At 31.3% G+C, this 23,651-nt stretch overlaps 1 protein-coding gene across 1 annotated transcript in view; it reads right to left on the bottom strand.

Moving 5' to 3' along the window:
- The window catches only part of LOC129231686 (uncharacterized), an 86,301-nt gene that overhangs the window by 5,269 nt on the left and 57,381 nt on the right, over positions 1-23,651 (bottom strand). Inside the window, exon 4 of the mRNA XM_054866048.1 lies at positions 3,531-3,703. Coding sequence (XP_054722023.1) covers positions 3,531-3,703 — 173 coding nt within the window. The remainder of the gene's footprint in view (positions 1-3,530; positions 3,704-23,651) is intronic.

Here is a 23,651-nt window from a genome sequence, read left to right as displayed (position 1 = left end):
GAAATTTATTGAAACGGCCTTGGTCTGTCCAGTGCTGTAGCGCCGACGAAAAAAAAAATATAAACACACAGACTAAATGAACTTATCACAGTTATTACTAAAGTAAAAAAAAATTACAGTAAATAAGACACTATAGCTTAATTATTTTAACATAAATTACTAATATTATAGAAGTTAATGACTGCAAAAGTAGGTATGTTCAAAAAAAAATGTCTTAAGAAAAAATTCACATGTATGTCGCTAAAAAAGGATGTGAGTTGCAATAACTTTTCATGTAATGTCTAAACCGTTAGAGAGACCATTTTGAAAATCTTTGACTATCTCAGGCTGTTGGCTTACCTAAGTATTGCGATATGTGTAAAAAATAATGCATTTGCAAAAAAAAAAAAGACGATACCTACTTTTGCAGCTACATGTTTTAAATGTAGGTTCATATATTTCCTGTTTCTGTCAATTCGAAACATTGAAAACTACATACCGAACTATTAAAAACTGTTTCCATATGAAACTTTATAAGGTTGCATTAGTAGCGGATCCGGAAAATATGTATTTTTTAAAGTTTTAAATAAGAATTAACAATAAATTGAATTAAAATCATAAATTGGGAGAAAAAAAAGAGATTTAAGCTTAGCTTTTTGTGGTGATGCTAGTAGTACGTTATAGGTGCTGTAATTTCAAGTCCCGCCTCGCTTTCAGAGTGCTCAAGTTTGTAAGCGATATTTTAATTTAGTCTTCAACGTTTTTACATGCTTTTTTTTTTTTTTTTTGGCCGACTATGAGTTATTTCCAATTACCATATTAATAAACTTTAATTAGTCGCAACTTCCCAATTTAGGGGAAGTTTTTAAATTTTAAACAAGATTGGTGTGCGGTCCAAAGATGATTTAGAAAGCAAATCAAAAACATTTCATAAATACTTTTTTTTAATGGGAAAAAATCCGAAACATAAATCTAAGCAGCGTTAAGTTTTAAAAGCGTTGTTGCCGTTTACTGTTTGTTATCGTTTCTGGCGCATAGTAAGTGTAGGAGGCTGATATGCACGCCTTCTCTCGCCAAATATATTCTTTTGGAATCTTAAAAAAATTATAAACTGCTTTTTTAGATCTGTTTATCTTTCTTGCAATTTCGCTTCCACTCATTCCACATTTTCTGTAAACAATAATTAGTCCCTTTTCATATTCAGAGAGATTAAATATGCACATTTTGGTTGCAATTTCGAAAGACACGTGTCCTTATATTTTTTTTTAAACGGAAAAAACTATTAAAACCTTAAAAATTCATGCATTTCAATGATTTTCAAAATTTTTGGAGAAAAGTTTGTTTGAAAATATATTTTATTTCACATATTTTTATCATAAATTATGTGTGCATACTTTTTTAGCCAGGCGGCTCCGATTGGCGACTTTTTGCTTGTCCTTATAATTTTTCATGGCTGTATATATAAACAAAAAATAATTTTGTCATACTTTTCTCCAACTGTGCTGCAGAGGAAATGTGATGCACTTGAATTTTCATGAAATGGAATTACCGTATGCGTCTTTGTTTGATTGTTTCTTAAGTAACTCAGTTTTTTTTACACGATAAAGAGACAAAATGTTTTTATTTGGCACTAGCAGTAAACGCACAGCAATAAGAGCGGGTACTGCGGGTACAGTGCGAGTGGCTAAGAATTTAAAGGAAGTCCTTTAAAAACAAAATCCACGCCCCACGCCCCCCCCCCCCCCCCCCCCCCCGATGTGAAAGGATCATTTTTCTTCAATTGACCTTTTCAAAAAATCTATTAAAGTCTCTTTGGAATTTAAAACTATTCGCCAAAACAAATAAAAATATTAACAGTAGCTTTAAAAATCAAAATAAACCTTCAACTATATAGTTCCTCGTTTAACGCGCCAAGCTACCACGCTACCGTAACCCTGCCCTTTAGCTAGTGAAGCGGTTTTTTCCCCTGCAATATAAAGTGTTTCGCCGAATAAACAATACTATTATAAAAACCTTATAAAGAACAATCACAGTTGAATGATATGGCAAATCAAATTACTGACTTAGATAAGTAACTACCTTCAACTATAATGACAAAAAAAACAATGAAGAAATAAGGGAAACAAAACCCAATAGAAAAATCCTACAAAATCAAATTATGTACCTAAATACCGAAAAAAAAAGCATTCAAAAATCAGTTCGCCGGCCACGCGTCTGAGCCGCGCGGCATGGTTCCTCGCAGCTATTGACACTGTCGGCCAGCGCCCTCTCGACTTACCCTGCCATCTAGTAGAAATTCATAGAACTAAACAATTAATTAAACATTTAATTTATAGTTACAATTATTTCAGTTAATCGGATTTTTTAAAAAAATAGCCTGTAACCTTCCTCAATAAATGGATTATTCAACACAAAAAGAATTTTTCATTTCGTACCAGTAGTTCCTGAGATTAGTGCGTTCAAACAAATTCTTCAGCTTTATATTATTACTATTTGGTATTACGATTTAGGCAGAATACAGGTGAAGTCTAGCAAATCTATCACTCTGTGTCAATCTTTAAGTATGTACTTTTTTAAAGATCAACAGTTGAAGAGCAAGATCTAGAATCAAGACAGTTGTACATACTTTGCATTGGTATATCTGTACGTTATTGGGAATACATGTTCTTTATATCCATGTAAAAAGGATTTTGAACATTTTTTAATGTTTTTAAAAATTAACTCAATACATGACATCTTATCAGTCCCTATTCTTTCTAATGATAGCTGATAGTTAGAAAGTTTAATTAAGGAACATGTTATGCGACATAGGTTTTGGCAGGATGAACTCAGAGTATCTCCTTTTACACAAGTAACTCAAAAAGGAGTTGTCTTTACCGCAAAATGGTTCTTTGTGCATCTTTATTATCAATGATGAACATAATCCTCCTTTATTCAAGGAGTTACCGAAGACAACTAACATTTACTCCTAATATCAAAATGTTAAAAATCGCCTTTATATCATGGTTAAATCATTGCAAAAATCTGAGCGATTTAAGCAAAGAAAGAAGATACTTGAAAGCCAATTTTCTTAACTTTACGTATTTGTCCAATGACCTGATATTATAATGACCTATTCAGCGACTTCTCATGCAACTGTACTGGATAAATTGCTTTAAAAAAAATAAATAACTGATCTTACTCCAAAAATACATTTTCTAACGTGATTAGTGACTATGATCACGCCGTTCACCCAGTTAACCTGACCGTCATTAGTGTCGTATGAAGTACGTAGCCATTTCTTCCACACAATTTGGTAAAGCATGGTTACTTTAAGATGGCACATTAAAAGGTAAGCAGTTGAGGAGGAAAGTTAAAATAGAAATGGAATATATAAAGCAAAATATTTCTAATTTTCTTCGGATTTTTTGTATGTTTTGAATTTTTGAAACTTCGGCTATTCATTACTAATTGTAAAAATGTAATGTTTTTGAAATGTTTCAAAATTGAGTTTACGCAAATGAAAACGATATCATCCTATAAAGAAAAATGTACTCTACTTGGTCACCTACCCCTTCGGGATTGAATTGGTGACAGTTGAGAACAAATACTGAGCTGTCTTGATCCAGGAACTTCCAAACTTGTGTGGCTGGCTCTTCGTCTTCCCTTCTTCTTTCCAAGCTTTATATGCATTAGACGTGGATGGGGAGAGTTGAAGATAGTGCGATGGTTACGGAAACGAGCTCTGAAAAAAAAAAAACAATGTAAAGCATTTAAGTCAACTTATTATGAGACAAATACATTTGAATGCATCTTCTTGAATGTTGTTAAAAGAAGTTATGCAAGATAACGAGTTAAAGCATTGGTCTTTTGCTTACGATTTAGTAAAGGATTTTTGAAAACCTTGAACTTGAAAGGAAGTTTTTGAAGAGAAAAAAGTTTTATTCTTTTGAATGTTTCGGTTTATGAATGTTAAAACCCTTTGTGTTAAAAACACCACAGCAGATAAAAGCTTGGAATGAATTGAAATTTCTTCTCAGACCGTCATTCGGTTTGAGCAGAAAACAGTAAACACTCCAATTGCATTTTAGTAAATTTGTGTAAGTAAATGAAAAAAAAAAAAAGACCCATCAGTTTTCTTGGCTCAGTATATCTACTTTCCTACATGTAAATAATAGCATTGAAAACATCAATATAATTAATTACAAAACTACTTTAGCTGGCTATACAGTCCATCAGCGTATCATTGAGCCAATCCGGTTAACTTTGTGCCACTTCAATTTTTTTTAGTAAATTCGAATTCGAAAAAAATATAGGAGTGCACAGTGCTACACTATGTTGTCAAAGTTATAAAATGAGTTTTCTACTCTTTATTTTAGGAAAAACATTCGCAAAACTGTATACTGCAAATTACAGAATACAAAAAAAAAGTAAATAAATAAATAAAAATTACGATTTAGAAGTCATTTCGGGAAAGTCGATTTGAAGTTGATAATATCATATTAATCTTTAAAAGTAAGTAACATTTAACTCATTAATCAGGCATTTCAATTTTAATACGTGGTAAATCTATTAGTATCTACAAATATTTATTTATTAATTTAGTATTAATAAAATAAGAACAAGTAAGGCAATATAGTAATTTTTTTGAACATTTGTTTCCCAAAACGTATTTTGTTTATTTCATTGCATTACTGAAAAACATAAGAGCAATTCCATGTCAGATCAATTACCCTTTAGGCCTGACCATTTCCGATTTTAGTAAAATTTGGCAAGAAAAACAAATACGACAAGATAAGTAAACCTACCAATTTTTTGAATTATATTTGAAAATTGTTCAAAATATAGTCCTGTAAAAAAAACGCAAAAAGCGTGAAAAAAATATAAAAAGTCGTTCTTTCAAATGGCTGCAACTTCTCTCCTAATAATAGTAAAGTAAAAATTTAACAACTATTGTAAAGCTTCTTATTGACATATTACATAACTTTCTTATGACAAATTTAGGTTTCAAGGACATAATCACCGTTACTTTTGAACTTGAACATCTCAAAATACCCCCATGCAGAACTTTAAGAAAAGAATACATTTTAATTGCTCCTACACTATTCTTCCACTGTACCAAAAGTTAGGCTCGCACCAAAATGGCAAGTCACTGCAAAAAAAAACAGGAACGTTTACATACTTTCTGTAAATGTTTAACTTGATTTGGCTTGATGTGACATGAAATTTTTCATCTGCGAAAATTAGGTAAGCATTCCTGATTTTTTGCAGTGCCTTGTCAGTTTAAGATTAGTGTTGGGGCAATAAAATATACTTTTCTTCGAAAAATTCTAATTAGGTTAAATGTACAGGTGTTTTGAGATATGCAAAATCAAAAGTCACGGTAAATGACCTTGAAACTTAAATTTGACGTAAGAAAGACATGTAATATATCAATAGAAAGCTCTATTCCTCGGAAAATAATTAAAAAACCTATTTAATAGGTTTTTTATTTATTTTCAACTACTATTGGGAAATAAGTTACAGTCATTTGAAAGAACGCATTATTAAATTTTTTCGCACATTTTAAGGTTTTTTTTTTTTTTTTTTTTTTTTTTTTTTTTTTTTCTTTTTTTTTTTTTTACAGGCTTGTATTTTGAAGAACTTTCAAAACAGAAATCTAAAAATTTGCAGGATTACTTACCTTGACATATGATGTGCCCTTTATGCCAAAGTTTAAGAAAATCGAAAATGCTGAGGATAAAAACTTCCTTTTCTTCATTGATCTGACACGGAATTGATCATAGTCGAAATATTTTTATAACTATAAATTTAAAATCACATCGAAAATTCTACCGTTGAGGCAGTAACGCAAGCGATAAATATTTTACAGTAGATTGAACAGGATGGAATCTGCTACATGCTTATTTATTTCTCTTCTTTTTATCAATATAATTGTGCAAAAAAGGGTGCATTTTTTATTTTAGCAATGGAAAATTGTTTTATTCTGCCTTTTTATATCCCACAAGAATAATAAAATAATTGTTTTCCTCTAAGTATTGCTGCTTTTCTTTTTCCATTCTTTCTTCAAATAATATTGTACGCAATTTATAAAAACCTTGTGAAACTGCAGAAGTTTTCAAATGTTATTAAATCGCATATTTCAGATTTAAATTTCCGCAACTGCAAAAGGTTGTTTTAATAATTTATTTTTCAACGCCTTTCTCATGTTACTCAAAGTTACCCTAAAAGTCAGGCTAACTTTAAAGCAGGTTAATAATTCATTTTAATCGGTGTTTGTAATAACCATTCCTCAATTTTGGATAACTACACAATACTTGAGTTTTTCTTTCGTTTTATACCAACAGATGCAACAGATTTATTAAAATATCCGTGGGGTAGTTAAAAGCAGAGAAAATGTGTTACGATACCCTAAATGACTGTACTGAAAAGTAAAAATAAAAATAAAACTTTCTGATAATTTCTAAAAAAGATAAAATAATCATAAATTGTGAATAATGCTATTCTTTATTTTAAACTGAAATGAGTTAAGTTTTCTTAAAGATACAAAGTAACGGGGATAGAAAAAGCTTAGTTCATTTTATTGAGACGTTGTGAATGTGCGAAAATTTTATAATTTGCCTCGAAAAACACATTAACATCTTAAAAACTGTACTGTAACTAAGCTGTAGTTAATATGAGAAAAACAAATAAAATAATAAAATAAAAACATACGTCATCACCCACTTGTCTACAGCTACTAACAAGAAAAACATATTTAGATTACATAATAAATTATTTGAGGAAGTTATTGAAAGTAATTAAACAAGCTTAATTTGTTTAAAAACTTTTCCAAAGCCTTTCCTAAATCCAAATACAGAGCAAAATAAAATTGTAGCTACATACACACCATAACTAAATGCAGTAACCCTCGCAATTTTTCTGTGTGAGTAAAACATACACTTGAAACGGATGTTGCATCTTAGAAATTTAAGTGACTATAAGCTAAGTGTTATGTGAGAAAAAAGATGAACAAGACACAAAACAAAGGCCTACATTCTTTTGCTGAAGAGCTGGACTAATATTTCTTTTCGAGAGACTCATAATTTGGTAAGTCAACACTTTTCATGTTCTTATCTCGCTTCGCTAGACAACACATTTAACGAGAATGTCGTAAATTCCTTTTATGGCGCGTGTGTTTAATGGTGTGCAGCCAAATATCTTATAACCCGAATTAAAGTTACTTATTTCTGTTAAATTTTTATATTTTGCTCGGCTTTTGGAAAAGAAGAAACTTTTGAATAATTCTTTTGTATTGCGCTTTCTTATTGCTCCAAATCATTTCAGAAAACATGAGTCATAGCATTTTTGGAATTACAAAGATTTAAAAGATATTTTGCGTTTAAAAATTGGAAGGAAATAAGCATATTACATTTAATTCGTTGATTAAAAAGTAAACTTTTTTCGCCAGTATTTTGTTTGTTGACGAGTGTCTAAATCGTAACCGAGTTACGGTAGATAGAAGGAAAATGAGCCAAAAAATAAATTTCTGAGATAAACACCGATTTCTGAAATTCCTTGGAAATTTGTACACAAAATCAGTACATGTTTGAAAAGAACAGACAAAATTCTATAAAATTAAAACAAAGCATCAAGATAGTTGCAGTTTTCAGTGAGCTACAAGCTTTGAAACATTTGAAGTACTCAAACTTGAATTGGCGGAAACATTTGTGAACGACATTTTAAAAAACAGTATTATCTATCGATTGAGTTACAACCGGTCAAATGTATTAAAAACTAGTCTATCTCACTAGATTTCAAATGATATCACAGAAAAATCATATTGATGTACAAGTTCGAAAGAAACTAACCCTTTTGTTTGAAGGATTGAAATAAGCGTTTTTCAAAAAACAAAACTGGTAAACGTATCACAGCCCTTTTAGTATAAATTCCCTCTACAAATTCCTACCTCCATCTGTTTTTTTTAACGTAATTTTTATACATAATTATGATAAGATGAATATGTTTTCGCTTTTTCTGTGAAGATATGGCCAGGTAGGGAAAACCCGCTTCGCCATCTTACGTTCCAGGCGTTTTTTTTTTTTTTTTTTTTTTTTTTTGGATTTTCGCATCATATCGCATAAACTATTTATTTGAGGGTAAAACAATTTACGATGAATTAAAGAGCATAAAATTACCTTTAAAAAGGTTTTTTTAGGTGTTTTATCGAATCAGTCATCCATCTCATAGTTCTCGTTCACTACATACTAATTACATCATTAGCAGGTGCATATTCAAGTGCTTAAACAAGCAATATATTCTAAGCACTAAATTTTTTTAGACCTTGCCAATGTAACCTTGCCAACTTGGGAAATTGTTACTCATAGTTCTTTTTCTCATAAAAAATAAGGCCCCTTATGAATACTAAAATTAGTGAAGGTGCTTGGAGGGAGTCTAATAAAAATCACCATTTTCTTTTCTAAATATGTTTCATCCTCTCTATTCAACTTCGATTACTTTTATTACTTTTGTCGCTAAATCTCTTTATTTATCATACATACATCAAAAGAAAGACATTTCAACTTAGAAAATCATTTTACGTTTTTCATTTATTTATTTATTTGTTTCATTTTTTTTAATTTTCTTTTTTTAAGCTATAGTTTTCTGCGGTTACAGCATTGAACTTTTTTGATTAAAAGTAATAAAAGGTAAGAAAATAATTGTACTAATTTTTTCCATCAGAAGAGAAATAAAATGGTTTGTTAACATATACATTTCATTGAAAATAACAAAATACACTTTAATTCATGAATAAGAAATAAAAAATTGCATTGTTTAACCAGAAATTACAAAAAAAATCATGCATAAGTGTAGTGTTTATAATAAGGTTTAAACGCGAATTTATTTGAGCTTTCTGACCCTAAGAAGCAGTCGCAAAGGAGCCGCTACGGATAGTTTCTATAGGGCAATTGCTTAGGGTCCGGAAACTTGAAACTTTTCGCATAAAAAAGGGTTCTTTTAAACCCCAAAACACGTTTATGCAATATTTTTCGCAATGTGGAAATTAATATCTCTTATTTTCTAAATATTTCTTTACTTCAAATGTAATCATTGTAATTCCGCATATCACACACCCAACTGAATATCGCTATAAATGCAAATTTTCAATGTTTGATTTCATGTCGGTATTGCAGTAATAACATGTTGAACTTTGTAATTAAACACAATTAAACTCAAAATTTAAAGTATAGATATTTGATTTAATCAAGAGTTTAATTATATTTCATCTAAATCCAACATGTTAACACTGCCATGCTGCCATAAGGTCAAAACTAAAAAATCTGCACTTATGGAGGTAATTAAATTGATGTGCATATATTCATTGAAATACATTATCATCATGTATTTCAATGTAACATAATGATACATTTTTTTCAATGACAAAACACCGATTAATTAGTCAAAAAATATTTATCGACCATTGTGTTTTTTTTTTTTTAATCCAAAAATATGACGTTTTATTGCTATGGTTTTCTTCTTTTTTAGAGAAATTCCGTCTTATGAAAAAAATTCTTTCTAGTTCCCTAAATTGTTCCTTATTAGTATATAAAAACGAAAACTAAAACATTTACCGATGTTTACTCTAGTGCAGTATGCGTTATAAAATATATCTATAAATAAATAGTACCAAAATATTTTCAAAAACATTATCGTAGTAAACATGTTATTTGAAAGCATGTGTCTAAATTTTTGATCCCTAACGTAGCGATCAATCAAGATGAAATCTACAATGTAGTGGAAAGGGGAACGCCCTACTTAAAAAACTCAGTTAGTCGTGTTATGAATGGAAGAGTTTCCTTTCTCAAGATTTTGAAGGAATGAACAGTTAACAAACTTTTGTCAATAATTAACTTTTTTTTACCTTCGTAAAATATAATTTTTTTTAACTTTAAAAAATTGTTTTGAACACCTTAATTTTAAAATACAGTTTAATACTATTTAAAAATTAAAAGAAAAAATAAAACTTTTCTTTCTTTGCTTCTAAACTAAAAGTTTGCACTTGATAAGCATTATTCTAAAATATCTTTAAGTATGGGTCTAGAATAAAAAAGAAACTGTGTAGCAATTTAAGGCGATAAGGGGGCTTTCAGATGAGTAAAAATTGGTCAAACAAACGTATTTTCATTCATCATATTTCTAAAAACGACACCTTTAGCTGAACCGTTTAAAAAAAAAAAAAAAACTGAATCGGTGGAAAACTCGCGAAGTTGTGACACTTTTTGTGGGAGCCACGCCCCCTTTTTTTACTAAAAAATGCATACAAAATGCATATAAGAAATGGATATAAAATGCATGAGTAAAAAAAAAGCATATAATATTTAAATTTTTAATACTAATACCATTTCTAATGAATCATAAGCACTTATTTGTGGTGAATTAGTATTAAAAACTAAATTATTTATTCAATAACGAAATTTGCAATAGTAAAACAGAAAATGCTGATTTCCTCAAAACCTAATTTTCGACATAATTACAAAACTCAAACTGCTCCTTTTAAACGAATTATTATTTAAATCTGCTGAAAATTTTATGCCAAGTATTTAAGTGGTTTGTTAACATTTTGTTGTGAAAGATTTTTCTGTTTAATTAGTTTTGTGGAGTTTATTTGCTATATTTTATTGAAATATGAACATATTTTATCGAAAACGTCTAGTTTTTGGGGTTTTATTTCATTATTTATCTTTATTACAAAATTTTGAAAAAGTAATTCCAACATCCCAATTTCGGTTGTTTTACATATCGTATTTAGCTAGTATTTTATAAATTTGATGAATTTTCGTTTGCAAGGAGTAATATGACAAAAGCGTTATAAAATCTAAATTTAAATTTAAAAATAAATTAAATTTTAAAATAATTCAATGAAATTTCATATTTGAGCTGGTATTAGCATCATGTAACTATGCTGAAAATTTCAAAGAAATTCATTGAAAATTACTTTAAAAAAAATTGAAACCCCCGTATCGCCTTAAACCAAACTTGGTAGACTTGCACTCCCGGAAATGGTACTGTGAGAATACACGTATGATCACATAAAAGTGGGTGGATGGGGAAAATGCGTAATGTGATCCTATAATTGAAGTTAGTTTTACTATTTAATCCAGATTTTGGAAAGAATTAATAAGAAAGATCATTAATCATTTGTTATATGTATGATAGAACACGCATATGGACCATATGCACTATATGACACTGTAAAAAAAAATGTATAAGTTACCAATATTAAAGGGTGTAACGTTACACGAATTCTGAAGTGCGGAGCATCATTGTTTTAAAAACTCAAATTGTTGGAGGAATCTTGCACTATGGTTTCAATAGAACTCAAAGCGTAAAGATCACAATTGGCACAGAGCAGCCAAACTCATGAGCGAAACAAAAGCCTGCCTTGGTAGCCGAGCGGAAAAACACTCTTGTATTGCGACCCTTCTCGTCTGGAGATTTGAGCTGTGGGTTCAAGCACCACTCAGGTCATTTCCGCTCTTAGTGGAATAAGAATGTCTTGTTTGTATATCAAAAAAAAAAAAAAAATAAATAAATAAATAAAAAAATAAATAAATATTGTATATTAAAATTACTGGTTGTTTAAAATCATGAACTTGATAAATCGTTCAAGAAAGTCAGATGAAAGCTGAATTTTTGCTTTCAAGAAATATGTCTGTAAGCATACAGAAAATTCTGGTGTAACCTCACTCAGTAATTAGTAAGACGTTTCGCTATAGTTACATTACCATGGCGTAGCCTTCCACAAGTGATGTGTAACTTTACACACCAGTTAAGTTACTCCATAGTAGTGGAGGCAGCTAAGCTGCCACCAATTTTATGGAGTAAGGAAACATTAAAAAAAAAATTACAGTTCAGACAGCCCGGTTATCACATCCAAAGACTGCAGTTTCGTTCTTATTAGAATTCATCAGACTGGATTAGTGAGTAACCGAGCTGGAGGCAGATAACATCTCATTGAAGTTGAAACCAGTATGTCACCATTGAGTGTCTGCAGCATAGACTGGTTCTGCATGAAGTTCTGCCTTAGCCCTGGCTTAGAGGCGGTATTACTGCTATTTACTCATATGGATTCCATTACAAACTATATTAGGGATTATCTCTGCTAAGGTTTGGATCTGTTCAAACTACGTTTTATGACTTTCATATCCACTATAGGAAACAAAGACAAAAAAATTAATTTGAATTTTGACACCTTGAATTCAAATTATACTTTTCGCAATCACGAGTGTGTTTGTGTGTGGGGGTATGTGTGTTTGTGTATGGGGGTATGTGTGTTTGCGTGTGGGGGTACGTGTTTGTGTGTAGGGGGTATGTGTATGTGTGTAGGCATGTGTGTTTGTGTGTAGGGGTATGTGTATGTGTGTGTAGGCATGTGTGTTTGTGTCTGTGTGTAGGGGTATGTGTATGTGTGTGTAGGCATGTGTGTTTGTGTCTGTGTGTGGGGGGGGGGGTATGTGTATGTGTGTGTAGGCATATGTTTGTGTCTGTGTGCAGGCATGAATGTGTGGGTAGTTGTGTGTATGTGTGTAGGTGTATGTGTGTGTATGTGTATATGTGTGTATGTGTTTGTGTGTGTGTGTGTGTGTGTGTGTGTGTGTGTAGTTGGGTATGTATGCGCGTGTGTGTAGGACATGGATGCAACCTGGAGACGGCTTTCGCTATAGGAGCAGCATCGTGAGGAGCCGGTCGACGGTGATGGTGCGGAGGGTGGCGGTGGGAAAATAAAATGATAGGACGCCAAAAACAGTCAAGTGAAAGCAATAAGCAATCGAGATTGCTCAAAAACGCTTTGTCTGCTTTGATTTATTTGACGTTTACTTACCTGTGGATGATAGAACTTTTTAAACGTAGCGAGTTAAATACAAAATACTTACGTGGTCACTCATACAATTCACAAGTCTCACCGTGGGTCATACCAATACCAAATTTTATACAAAAAGGCGTGGGAACGTGATAAAATTTTCAACGCATATGCTATCGTAGTTCAAGTATGATTTATTTTAAAGTATTTTTACCTTTGGCTATCTGTTATCCAGAACGACATCAGAAAAAATTTCATGCCCTTAATAACTTCCGTAATTACCCCCCCCCCCCCCCCCCACCCAAGTATTTCCCCAGTTTTTACTACAGTTGGCAGCATCTATTTAGAGCAGTGGTGCCCAACCTTTTTTTATAACGAGAACACGCTTGATACTAAGATTATTCTCATGAGTCAGATAGAATGCATACAAAATTTAAAATATTTAATTTATAAATAATATGAGAAAGTGTTAAAAAAGACAAACTTAAAAACAAGATATATTGTGGTTAATACTTGAGGCTTATTCTATTGACTTCAAGTTCGTGTTTTCTTTCTAGAACCCTATTTCTGAAAATTCGGCTCTAAATCTGGGACGTTTTGACTAATCGTGGTTCTCTATTTGTAAAATTGAACGAAACAACGGATCACATGGGTCAGCTTTTCTGATCGCATGTGGCGCACGGGCCATAAGTTGGCATCACTAAGCTAAAGCCCACTGAAATGAAATGATGAAACAAAAGTTTTGATTGTATAATAATCCGATGCAATTATGCTTATGAATGGATTTCTTGTACAGCTAAGGGACACGGAAATGAATCTTTTGCTGCAAAAGCTCATTAACAACATTGGTTTATTTTATGGACTAAGTTATTTTTTTTAATCGTTCCCTCAAGTTCAACAATTCACAGTCTATATTATATCCTCCCAGTCCCAAAGCCTTAAATTAACTAAAATGTAACAATTCAGTCATTTTCTTCACTATTTTTAATGAATATAAAATTATTTCATTACGCGGACCCAGAAATCATTCTGGTGACTAAAAAGCCCACCATCAGTTTTACTTTGCTTAGCTGGCTCAATCAATTTTTAATCTGCTTAAAATTCAATCGTTTGATCCAAACTGAATCGGTTAAATAAAAAGGAAAGTGGAAGAGAAAGTTGTGAGGGATGACTACGAAAAAAGAACATTAACTTAATGCTCGTAACCTTATCTTGCTGATTTTCAAACCTATTCCTCAAAAGGCACTGCTAATCAAATCATTGATCTTAATTTTATTACTTCAGCTTGGTTTGGGGGAAAAAGTACTTTTTCTAGCAAAGATATCAAATTTCCTCTTCGTGCGAGAAAATTCTAAATGTGTACATTGGAAAAAGAAGATTTTTAAAAGAGATAAAATTTAAGTACTTTACTGGTATGCGAGAGGGACATTTTTAGAATGATTTTGACTTTATAGTTAGAAAAAAAATGTTTGAATAAATAATTATCACTGTAATGGCCATAAATGTATTTTTTTTTTTTGTTTGTAAATTCTGAGTTTGGAATGATAAATAAATATTATAGTTCACTTCTTTCAATTAATATGCTGTTATTTATGACTTTAAGGAAGTAATACAATCCAATGATCTGTACAGGAAACTATTAAAAGAAAACTAAAAGAAGTAATTTTATATTCATATAATTTAAGCTAAAGTCATTAGGCTCCTTACTGTTAAAAAGGTTTTTTGAAATATGCGATCTGAGATTATGTTGATTTATTTCCACCTTTACAAACTCAGTTTTATAATACGTTACAAAATGTTATCAATGATATCAATAAAAGATTTGCTCATAATTTCTTAGTAAAACTTATGAAAATTGTATATATAAATACGGTATACCGGGGCACGTTTACGAGGATTTTTTCAACGAAGTTTCTAATTTTTATGCTTTAACTTAGGAAATTTTGGACATTGCTGTTTTCTGAAGCAGTTAATGGAGTCAAAATTGGTATATTCAGTTGTTGTTCAGCTTGTGTTTTTAATCGTTAAAAAAAATATTGTTGAGTCCAAGTCAGTTGTGTAACCTTTCCCCGGACACGGGCACGTTTACGTATATTTATTTCGACACCGAAAGTGGTTCTGTTAGTGTTTTGAACATAATGTCTTACCATTGCTAAAATAAAGCACATTTATTGCAGACTAAATCGTGTATAAAGTTGAATCTTAAGGCGCATGAAGACAGCACTATATGATTTTAAGCTATAAGATACGAATGTGTCTCTTAACTAAATATTAAACGGTAATTTTCAAAACTAAATAGCCGGAAAATACTAAAAATGTTTGAGACAGTTTGGAGCGAAAAAAGTGTCAGGGCCACGTTCAAGTAAGACACAGTAAGAACGATCGTAAAGGTGCTCCTACTTTCAACGCGTAAACTTGCGCCGTTGCCAAGTTTGGATTTATTTTTAACGTGCAAAAAAATTAAGAACATTTCAGTCCATACAAAATTCTCAAAAATGGATAAAGTTCTGATAATTTTTATACTTTGCTTTTTCTTAACTAAGTATTATTAATTCACAATGAGCTTCAAAACGTCACACACGAAATTTACTCAACTTGGTAAAAAACAGATTATTCTTTCTGCATGCTAGACCGAAGCTCGACTAATTCTCAAAAACTTGTGAGAATATGTGATAGACATTAGAATCAATCTGTTATGAATGTTGGCTCTCCAGTTATAATTCGTTTTGAAAAAGGGCAAAAAATATTACGTTTACTACCCTACTATATTTGTAAAATATAGTAGGGTAGTAAACGTGCCCCGGTCTACCCTACTATATTTTACAAATATGAGATTCATTTTAGCTCGTAAACGTTAATTGTATTTTTAACTTTAAATTTTTTTAAGATTCTCATCTTAAAGCGCAGTTCCAAGGCATGTCCCTCGGGATGGCTGAGTATTAGGCTATTTTAATTCAAATAAAAAATAAAGAAAGAAAGAACGTACCGCAGTCTTTTTAAAATGTTTTTAGACAAGACTTTTGCTGACTGTGTTTGACAAAAACAATTCCACAAAACGACTTTCATGCGCAATGCTACCTTCTAATCATCAGTTCAATTAAACAACCCACTTAAAGAGTAATACACAAAACACAACTTTATAATTATAAAACTGTCGAAAAAAATTTCTTTATAATTTGAACGGAATGTACATCTAAAATAAAAAAAAATCTTTTAATTTTTAAAGCATGAATTTATTATATTATTAATTAATTTTCTTGAAGATAACAAGCTCTTAACTTCAATTCATATTAAAACAATAACTCAAGATGTTCAAAAGTTTTTTTGCTCATATATTGCCATATTAATGAACCGCGTAGTTTCAGCTTATAGTGTGTAACTCATTTCGCTTGATAGATGCACTTTTTCTGCTTCTTGAAACTACATGTAAATATTTCTGGAAAATACGTTTCAGAACCGTGCTATACACTCAAAGTATACTCTCACGTAGCAAGTTAAAGGTTTAGTTCCATTCTTGAACCCGATCGATAGGCGTGTGTGTGTTGGCTTTTCCGGAAATACTCCCGAAAAAGGGATCGATTTTTGTCAAAGGAAAACCTGCTTTTGTCGCGTTAGGGAAACTACTGCGACGTAGTCTTAATTCTTGGTTAATGTAGAGAGCCAAATGGTATATGTGAGATCACACACAGAGTCGGGAGAGATTATTTTCAATTTGTCGTTCAGGACCATTAGGAAGTGGAAAGCGTTAAACGCCTGGATAGGGGACCTGGTATGATGTAATGGATAGTTAAGGGAAGCTTGTGCAAAATAGATACATATTGGTTAATTTTAGCGATGGAAAATTATATTATTCATAATATGATTCATAAGAGTTTTTATGAATAAGTGATCACGTAATTTATTTTCTATTGCTCTAAAAGTAGTCATCACATTAAATGTTTTTCGAAATACATGTCAAATATTGTCGAAGTACCAAGTCTATTATTAAGTTGTTACAAATTAATTAATACATTTTTTTACACAACTTGGTTCATTGGAATACCATAAAAAATACATTTAAAAATACAACATAAAACTAATTCCTTTTTTTACTCTTTTGTTAAAAACTTTTTGGGCTAAATAGAATCAAATATCTTTTATTTCATAAACTACGCTAAATGTGTTGCACTTTTTTATCAATTTAAAAAACTACTTACTATGTTGCGTTTTAATATTCATAAATTTTATTCGTGTGTTTTCAAACAAAATCATTTTTTCGGTACTATAACTTGTTCTTTTTCTGCTTCTTAAAATACATTGCTATAAATGCATCTAAAATTTAATTTGGCCACTTGCACATATGATGTGTTTTAAATGTGATATTCACGGATCTTCGTAGTAAATCTTCAAAAAACTGTTCTAAAGTTCATGAACAAAGCTATAGAAAACCTCTATTTGGAATGTTACAAAACATGCTTATGACCATCATGCTGTTAAAAGAAAAATCTACCATAAAAATTCTATTTGCTAGAAATGTGTTTAGAACTAACTGATCCGCTGCTATGCAGATTCTTAAAAGTGTTTCAATCATATATATTATTTCTCAAATGATACCTTTTTTTTGTAACAACGCCATAGCTTCTTCAGTGACTCATCAATCTTCATACATAAGGCATAACTTTAAAGATTTTTTTCCCTGCTTTCAGTGAAAGATAAACACGCACTTCACATTCTGGTTGGGTTTTGAAAAAATAAGTTTATTCTGTTTTTATAAAGCATTGCTTAAAAGTATAGCTCCCCATGAGAAAGATCAGTTGGTTAGAGCGATGATCGTAGGTTTGTTTCCACCGCGGGTTTTGTCGTTTCTGAATGTTCTTTTCCTCGGGTTTTATCTTGATCCAAATTTCCCAAGAATACATATTGCAAACTTATCGCAGGATTCTGAGCCACAGTTGTACTTGTACATTAAAATCAGAAAAGAAAACATTTAATTTTTGCATAGTATTTTTGGGAAGGGGAGGTGCTTTTTTAATGCTTCAAAACTACAAAAGTAATTTTCATTCTCACCACCATGGACGAAAAATGAACAAACACTTCACATTGTAAGCTGTTTTTCTAAAAATTACCGTTTAAAAATTGATTTTTGAATTATTGCTGCCAAGCATGAATTCTTCGCACGGGTCAGCTAGTTTTTTCATTTTTTTTTTTTTTTTTTAATTTCATGTGTTGTTTTTTATGCGCCAGATCGTTTTTTCTTTTCTGACATCATTAGTGAACATATAAATTTAAGCGTTAGTATTTAAAATTTATTAATTTTCTCAAATTTTATGACTTCAACCCTAGTGTGTTCTGAGCGAAACGATTATTTTCAAAGTTAATTTTTTGAGTTTTACGTACATCTTTAGCTACGAATGAATATTAATTAACTTCTGTTATTAACCTTATCTTCTATATCCCAAGGAGGATCCTTAACACACTCAAGAGTTAAAATTATAACTCTTTTTGTATGACTAAACTGTCCAAAAATCTCATTTCACCGTTTTTAAACTTAAAACAACTTTCTTGTTTTTCGCTGAGGCTAAAACAATCGGTTCATCTCCGGAAATCTGTTCAGAAATGTCAACAAGGTATTTCACGTGCAAAACTTGACAGTTCGAAAAATGATGGAAAAGACGTAAACTCTATTTTCCACTATAGTCTGAGGCTAATTTTTTTAACCCAAAAACTGAATGGTATCTATAACGGCGCCTTTTAGAAAAATGGCTACTCATGAAAACTTCACCATTTTTAATCTCATATATTTATCACTTTTTGCTTCAGAAAGACAGAACAAGAACTATTGAGCAATATTCTTATTGGCAGAAAAAGAATTTAAAAAATGATAGCTTACTTTTTTTATACATTGAAACAGAACTAATGGAAATATTTTTTTCACCTTTGAAAAAATGTTGCCAGGCAGATGGAAGTTATTTTTAATAAAGAACAAAATTGTTTGTTAGTGTACTACACTCAAACCTGTTTTTGTGCGGTGGAAAAAAAAATCTCATAAAAAAATCGTTCGTTTTAAACATAAATTCGTCCGTTTTATAAATAATTTCGTCAATTGAGTCGCAATCTGATTTAAATTTTCATATACCGCTCAAAAACAGTTCGCACAAAAAAATCGCATGGAAAAAAATCACACAAACAGGTTTGAGTATATGTACGATGTGGTTTAATTATGCAACAAGATACTAATGGGAGGGTTTTTTCTGTCCTAAACATATCAATAGCAATTAAAAATATTAAAATTTTTGTGATGCTCATATCACAAAAGCTTACGCACATTTGGTGTTTAGATGAGTTTTAAAAATTACTATTTTTAATATCGTCGTTTTATTGGATGTCTTACTAATGCACTAAGGTGACGATGTGGCTAAAATAGTTTTCTAAAAAATGCAAATATGTCAAAAAATAAAATTCATTGACATTTTTCAAAAGCTGATTAGCATTTTAACGAAAGGGTAATAAATACGATAAAAATCAAAGGAGGTTAACTAGCTCCGCCATTTAGTTACCATCTAGTTAAACCTCATACATCAATTTCTATTTTTTTTTTCCTTGGAAGTTTTTGTAGAATGAATAAAAGTAGGTATTTTGGGTACTTTGATCTATATGGGATAATTTTGCACTACTTGCTCAATCCAATTGCATGGGTATGATATTTTTAAGCAACAAAGCTGCACTTTATTCCTGGCCTTTTAAACTTTGGCAATATGGTATTGAATATATATTTTAAAATGAAGTACTATTAAGTATTATTAATGTGAAGTATCAACTTTCTAAAAAAAAATTGTGCTTGAAACGTAAAATTTGTACGCGTTACGGGAGTGATCGTACAGTCACGCAAAAAACAAATTATTATTTTTCGAATATAAAAACTTTTTTAAAAGTTGATGCTTCAGATTATAATATATAAGGGTTCCTAATACTTGAATATATCACAAGTAAAATCCAATTTCCTGGAATACGGTGCAAATATATGCGTAAAGATGTCTCATATGTGCAAATGGATTGAACGTACTTTAATTTTTTTAGTATATTTTACTTTAAAAGAAACTACAAAAGTCTGTGCTTCAACTTTGCTGGTAAGGTTACACAGGTTGAACCAAAAGTCACCCAATCTTTTTTTTTTGTTTCTTTTTAATACAAATAATTTTAATCACACACTACTTCGCTGCTTGAAAAAAAATGTTTTTGAAACGTCATGCTAATAAGCGGGATATTCCATTAACCGGGATCAAAATAACACATTCCATTGGTTTGGTACATTGAAAATGTATTACAATAAGCGGGATATTCCATTAACCGGGATCAAAATAACACATTCCATTGGTTTGGTACATTGAAAATGTATTACAATAAGCGGGATATTCTATTAACCGATATTTTAATAAGCGGGCTCGACTGTAGTCCGTTTTTCTGAGAATAATTGGTATTCTCATTCGAAGTTTCAATTTTCACACGTTCATCAATTGAAAAAATGCGTAAAACGTATACGCATTTTAAAAACCATGACTAAAATTTAAAATCCAGGCAATTACGCTTAAAAAAATAGATTAATTGTATTACATATTCTAAAACCCGCTGAATAGTCTAAATGTAATGTCGGAGCACTTCTGTAAGCTTTAGTTATTCACTCAAAACCTTAGCAGTTACAAAAAGTGCACTCCAAAGAAGAAAGCAATGAAAAATCTGATATTATTTATGTATTCGGCACGACTTTAAAAAGGGTGACTTAAACTTGTATGAAACACAGGATGTCTCTCATGACAGTGCAGAAGTTAAACTGCTCAGTGGCGTGCACAGAAACTTTGGGGCCCGTTAAAAAATAACTTTTACGGGACCCCCTTCATATTGTTTACCCCTATATTTCACCCATCATAAGGGGCTAAGGACCTTTAAACTTCAAAATTTTCGATTTTGTGGAAAAAATATATGTTATGCATAATTTTATTCTGAACAATTTGATACCTTATTTATTACTATATGCCAAAAGCTTTTCGAGTTATTGTAAAAATGCCTAAACTTTCCCCATAGAGATTTATGTTAACAGCAGCTGTTTAAGCCTCTTTTTCTCAGGTGCCGGTTTCTTCGGTTTTCTCGTTTTGCGCGCATGATATCTCAGAAAGTTTCTTATGTATGTCCGTAAAACTTTTAATGTATGTTTATCTGGTTTATATTTATGACCTGAACCAAAATTTATTTATTTTTTTGAAATTTGGTAAGTTAATATCGAAAATTTCCAAAATTTTGGGTAAAAAAATATTTATTTTTAAATATTAACCTTAATTGTTTAGTTGAAATTTAGGTTCAGATCGTTAAGATGCATCAGACAAACATGCATTAAAAGTTTTACGGAAATATATAAGAAACTTTTTAAAATATCATGCGCGCAAAACGAGAAAACCGAAGAAATCGGCACCTGAGAAAAAGAGGCTTAAACAGCTGCTGTTAACATAAATCTCTACGGGGAAAGTTAACGAATTTTTACAATAACTCGAAAAGTTTTTGGCGTATGGTAATAAATAAGGTATCAAATTGTTCAGAATAAAATTATGCATAACATATATTTTTTCCAGAAAATCGAAAATTCTGAAGATTAAAGGTCCTTAGACCCCTTAAAAAATATTGGTCGCAATCAGCCTCGAACCCGGCCAACAGGTGTCCCCCCCCCCCGCTGTGCACGCCCCTGAAGTTTTTCACCGTCGAAAAACTTCATCTTAACTGCGTTACAGACTGAAAACTGCTGCTCATGTTTTTGAATTCCTCTTTAAATTGAGAAGTAAAATTAGCGAAGTTATCCAAACACTTTTACTGAGTGACTTGGTGAAATGGGGAAATCAAGCAGTATTCACCCCTTGCTGTAATGAATCAAATTCACTGATACAGTGAGCAACATTAATGAAGCAACAAAGGTTGTCATCAATGCAAGTTGAATTGGATACAGCAAAACACATGTCCAACAGACTTTGTCCAAAATTTGCAGTTCTTGAGCAAAAACCCGGCATAAGAAACGAAAAATCTATTTCAAAAGGTGATGAAGTTAATGCGGACCTTTTCCTAACTTTCCACAATTTCTTAATTTTAGTAAAACCAATTGCAGTGGAGACACAGCACGTGTTTTCATCAAGCGCATTATTTTTTATGTAAAAATCCTTTACCATCCCATACGAGCGGCTCACTTTTGCTTACCAAACGATAGTTGCTAATTAGGATCTCACTTTGTAGTGCTTTACAATTTTGTTGTACAGAATTCAAGAAGACTACTAATTCAAGTAATAAAATCAGTCTAAAAAGCACAACTCTTTCTCTGTCATAAAAAGTTAATTTTTTTAAGAATAAAATCAATCCCGCGGGATTGGCACTTTACAATCCCGAAATCCCGCCGGACTGAATTCGGCGCAGGATTGGAAACCCTATTTTCTACGCGCACATACAGTAGCTTTTAATTTGTAACGTAGTTAAGATGAAGTTTTTTCGAAGGTGAAAGTGCGCTTATTACCGTGAAAAATATTCAAAATAATTTTTGAAAACCGCTACAAACAACAATATTTCGATTAATATCCCATTTATGTTATCCCCTTTTGCATTTCTGTGTGTAGTTAATGCATGTAAAACTAATAAGTGGGGTAAAAGGTATGCTTTTGTTCTTTAAAAAAAAAAAACTTCCAATACCGGTATTTCTGTATCAAGTTTTAACAAATACCGAATGTAGTAAATCTCGTTAATCCCGTTTTCTTTATTGAAAAAATAGCATGTTTTGTCATCAACTTCCATCTTGATTCAATCAATCAAAATCTAACTCAAATCAGTGCTTAATAATGGAAAAAATTCGTTTTTGTTTTAACAGTAACTTGTTTTCAATTTCTTTGTATGAAGAATATTTTCTGGATTTCTTCAATTTTTTCGATTTTTCGGTGCTAAAGATTGAGTTTTAAAATTATTGGTTTTTGTACACATAAGAGGTCGAAATATCTCTCATAAGTGTTAATGTTCAAGTTTTTACTTCCTTTTACAAAAAAGGAAGTATTGTATTCGCGAAAAAATTTTCACTCAAAAATCGCCCTTAATTTCCATTTTGCTCACCCCCAAATGAATGTTGAGTTTTTTTTTCGATTCGACCACATGCGGAAAAGTGCCTAAGAATGTATAGACACGCGAAATATCCATTTTGACCATCACCGAGGTAATTACAACGACTTTTCTCGTGACGTCTGTATGTATGTGCGTATGTGTGTATGTGCGTATGTGCGTATGTGCGTATGTATCTCGCATAACTCAAAAATGGTATGTCCTAGAAAGTTGAAATTTGGTACATAGACTCGGAGTGGGGTCTAGTTGTGCACCTCCCCTTTTGGTTGCTTTCGGATGTTCCTAAGGGGGTCTTTTGCACCTTTTTGGGGGGAAATCATTGTTAATTTCGATGTAAACTCAAGTGGCGTTATAATTTGTCGGACACTTGGCGATATATCGCCAGTCTTTTGGTCGCCAAGTTTTGTCGCCAACTTGGCGACAAATTTGGCGGAGTTTTTTTTTTTTTGGTTTCAATTTGGCCATTGTTGGTGATATTTAGAGAATAAATATTGAATCACATTAAAATAGCGAATAATGGGGAAATGACATTAAATTGGAGTAAAAGGAAGTCATGTGATGCACACATCAGCTCGTTTTTTTTATTATTATTCACAAAAACCGTAAAAATTGTTTTCTGTTCATGCTCTTCGTCAAAAGCTGTTTCCATTTATATTTGAAGCAAATGCAATATGTATATCACGCTTTATTTTAGATCAAAATTGATTAAAAAAAACTCAAAATGAAACGGAAAATCACT

Source organism: Uloborus diversus, chromosome 10 (genome assembly GCF_026930045.1).
Source record: "Uloborus diversus isolate 005 chromosome 10, Udiv.v.3.1, whole genome shotgun sequence".
Classification (NCBI taxonomy): domain Eukaryota; kingdom Metazoa; phylum Arthropoda; class Arachnida; order Araneae; family Uloboridae; genus Uloborus; species Uloborus diversus.
Note: the sequence above shows the minus strand (reverse complement) of the source record. Positions and strands in the feature narration are given on the sequence as shown.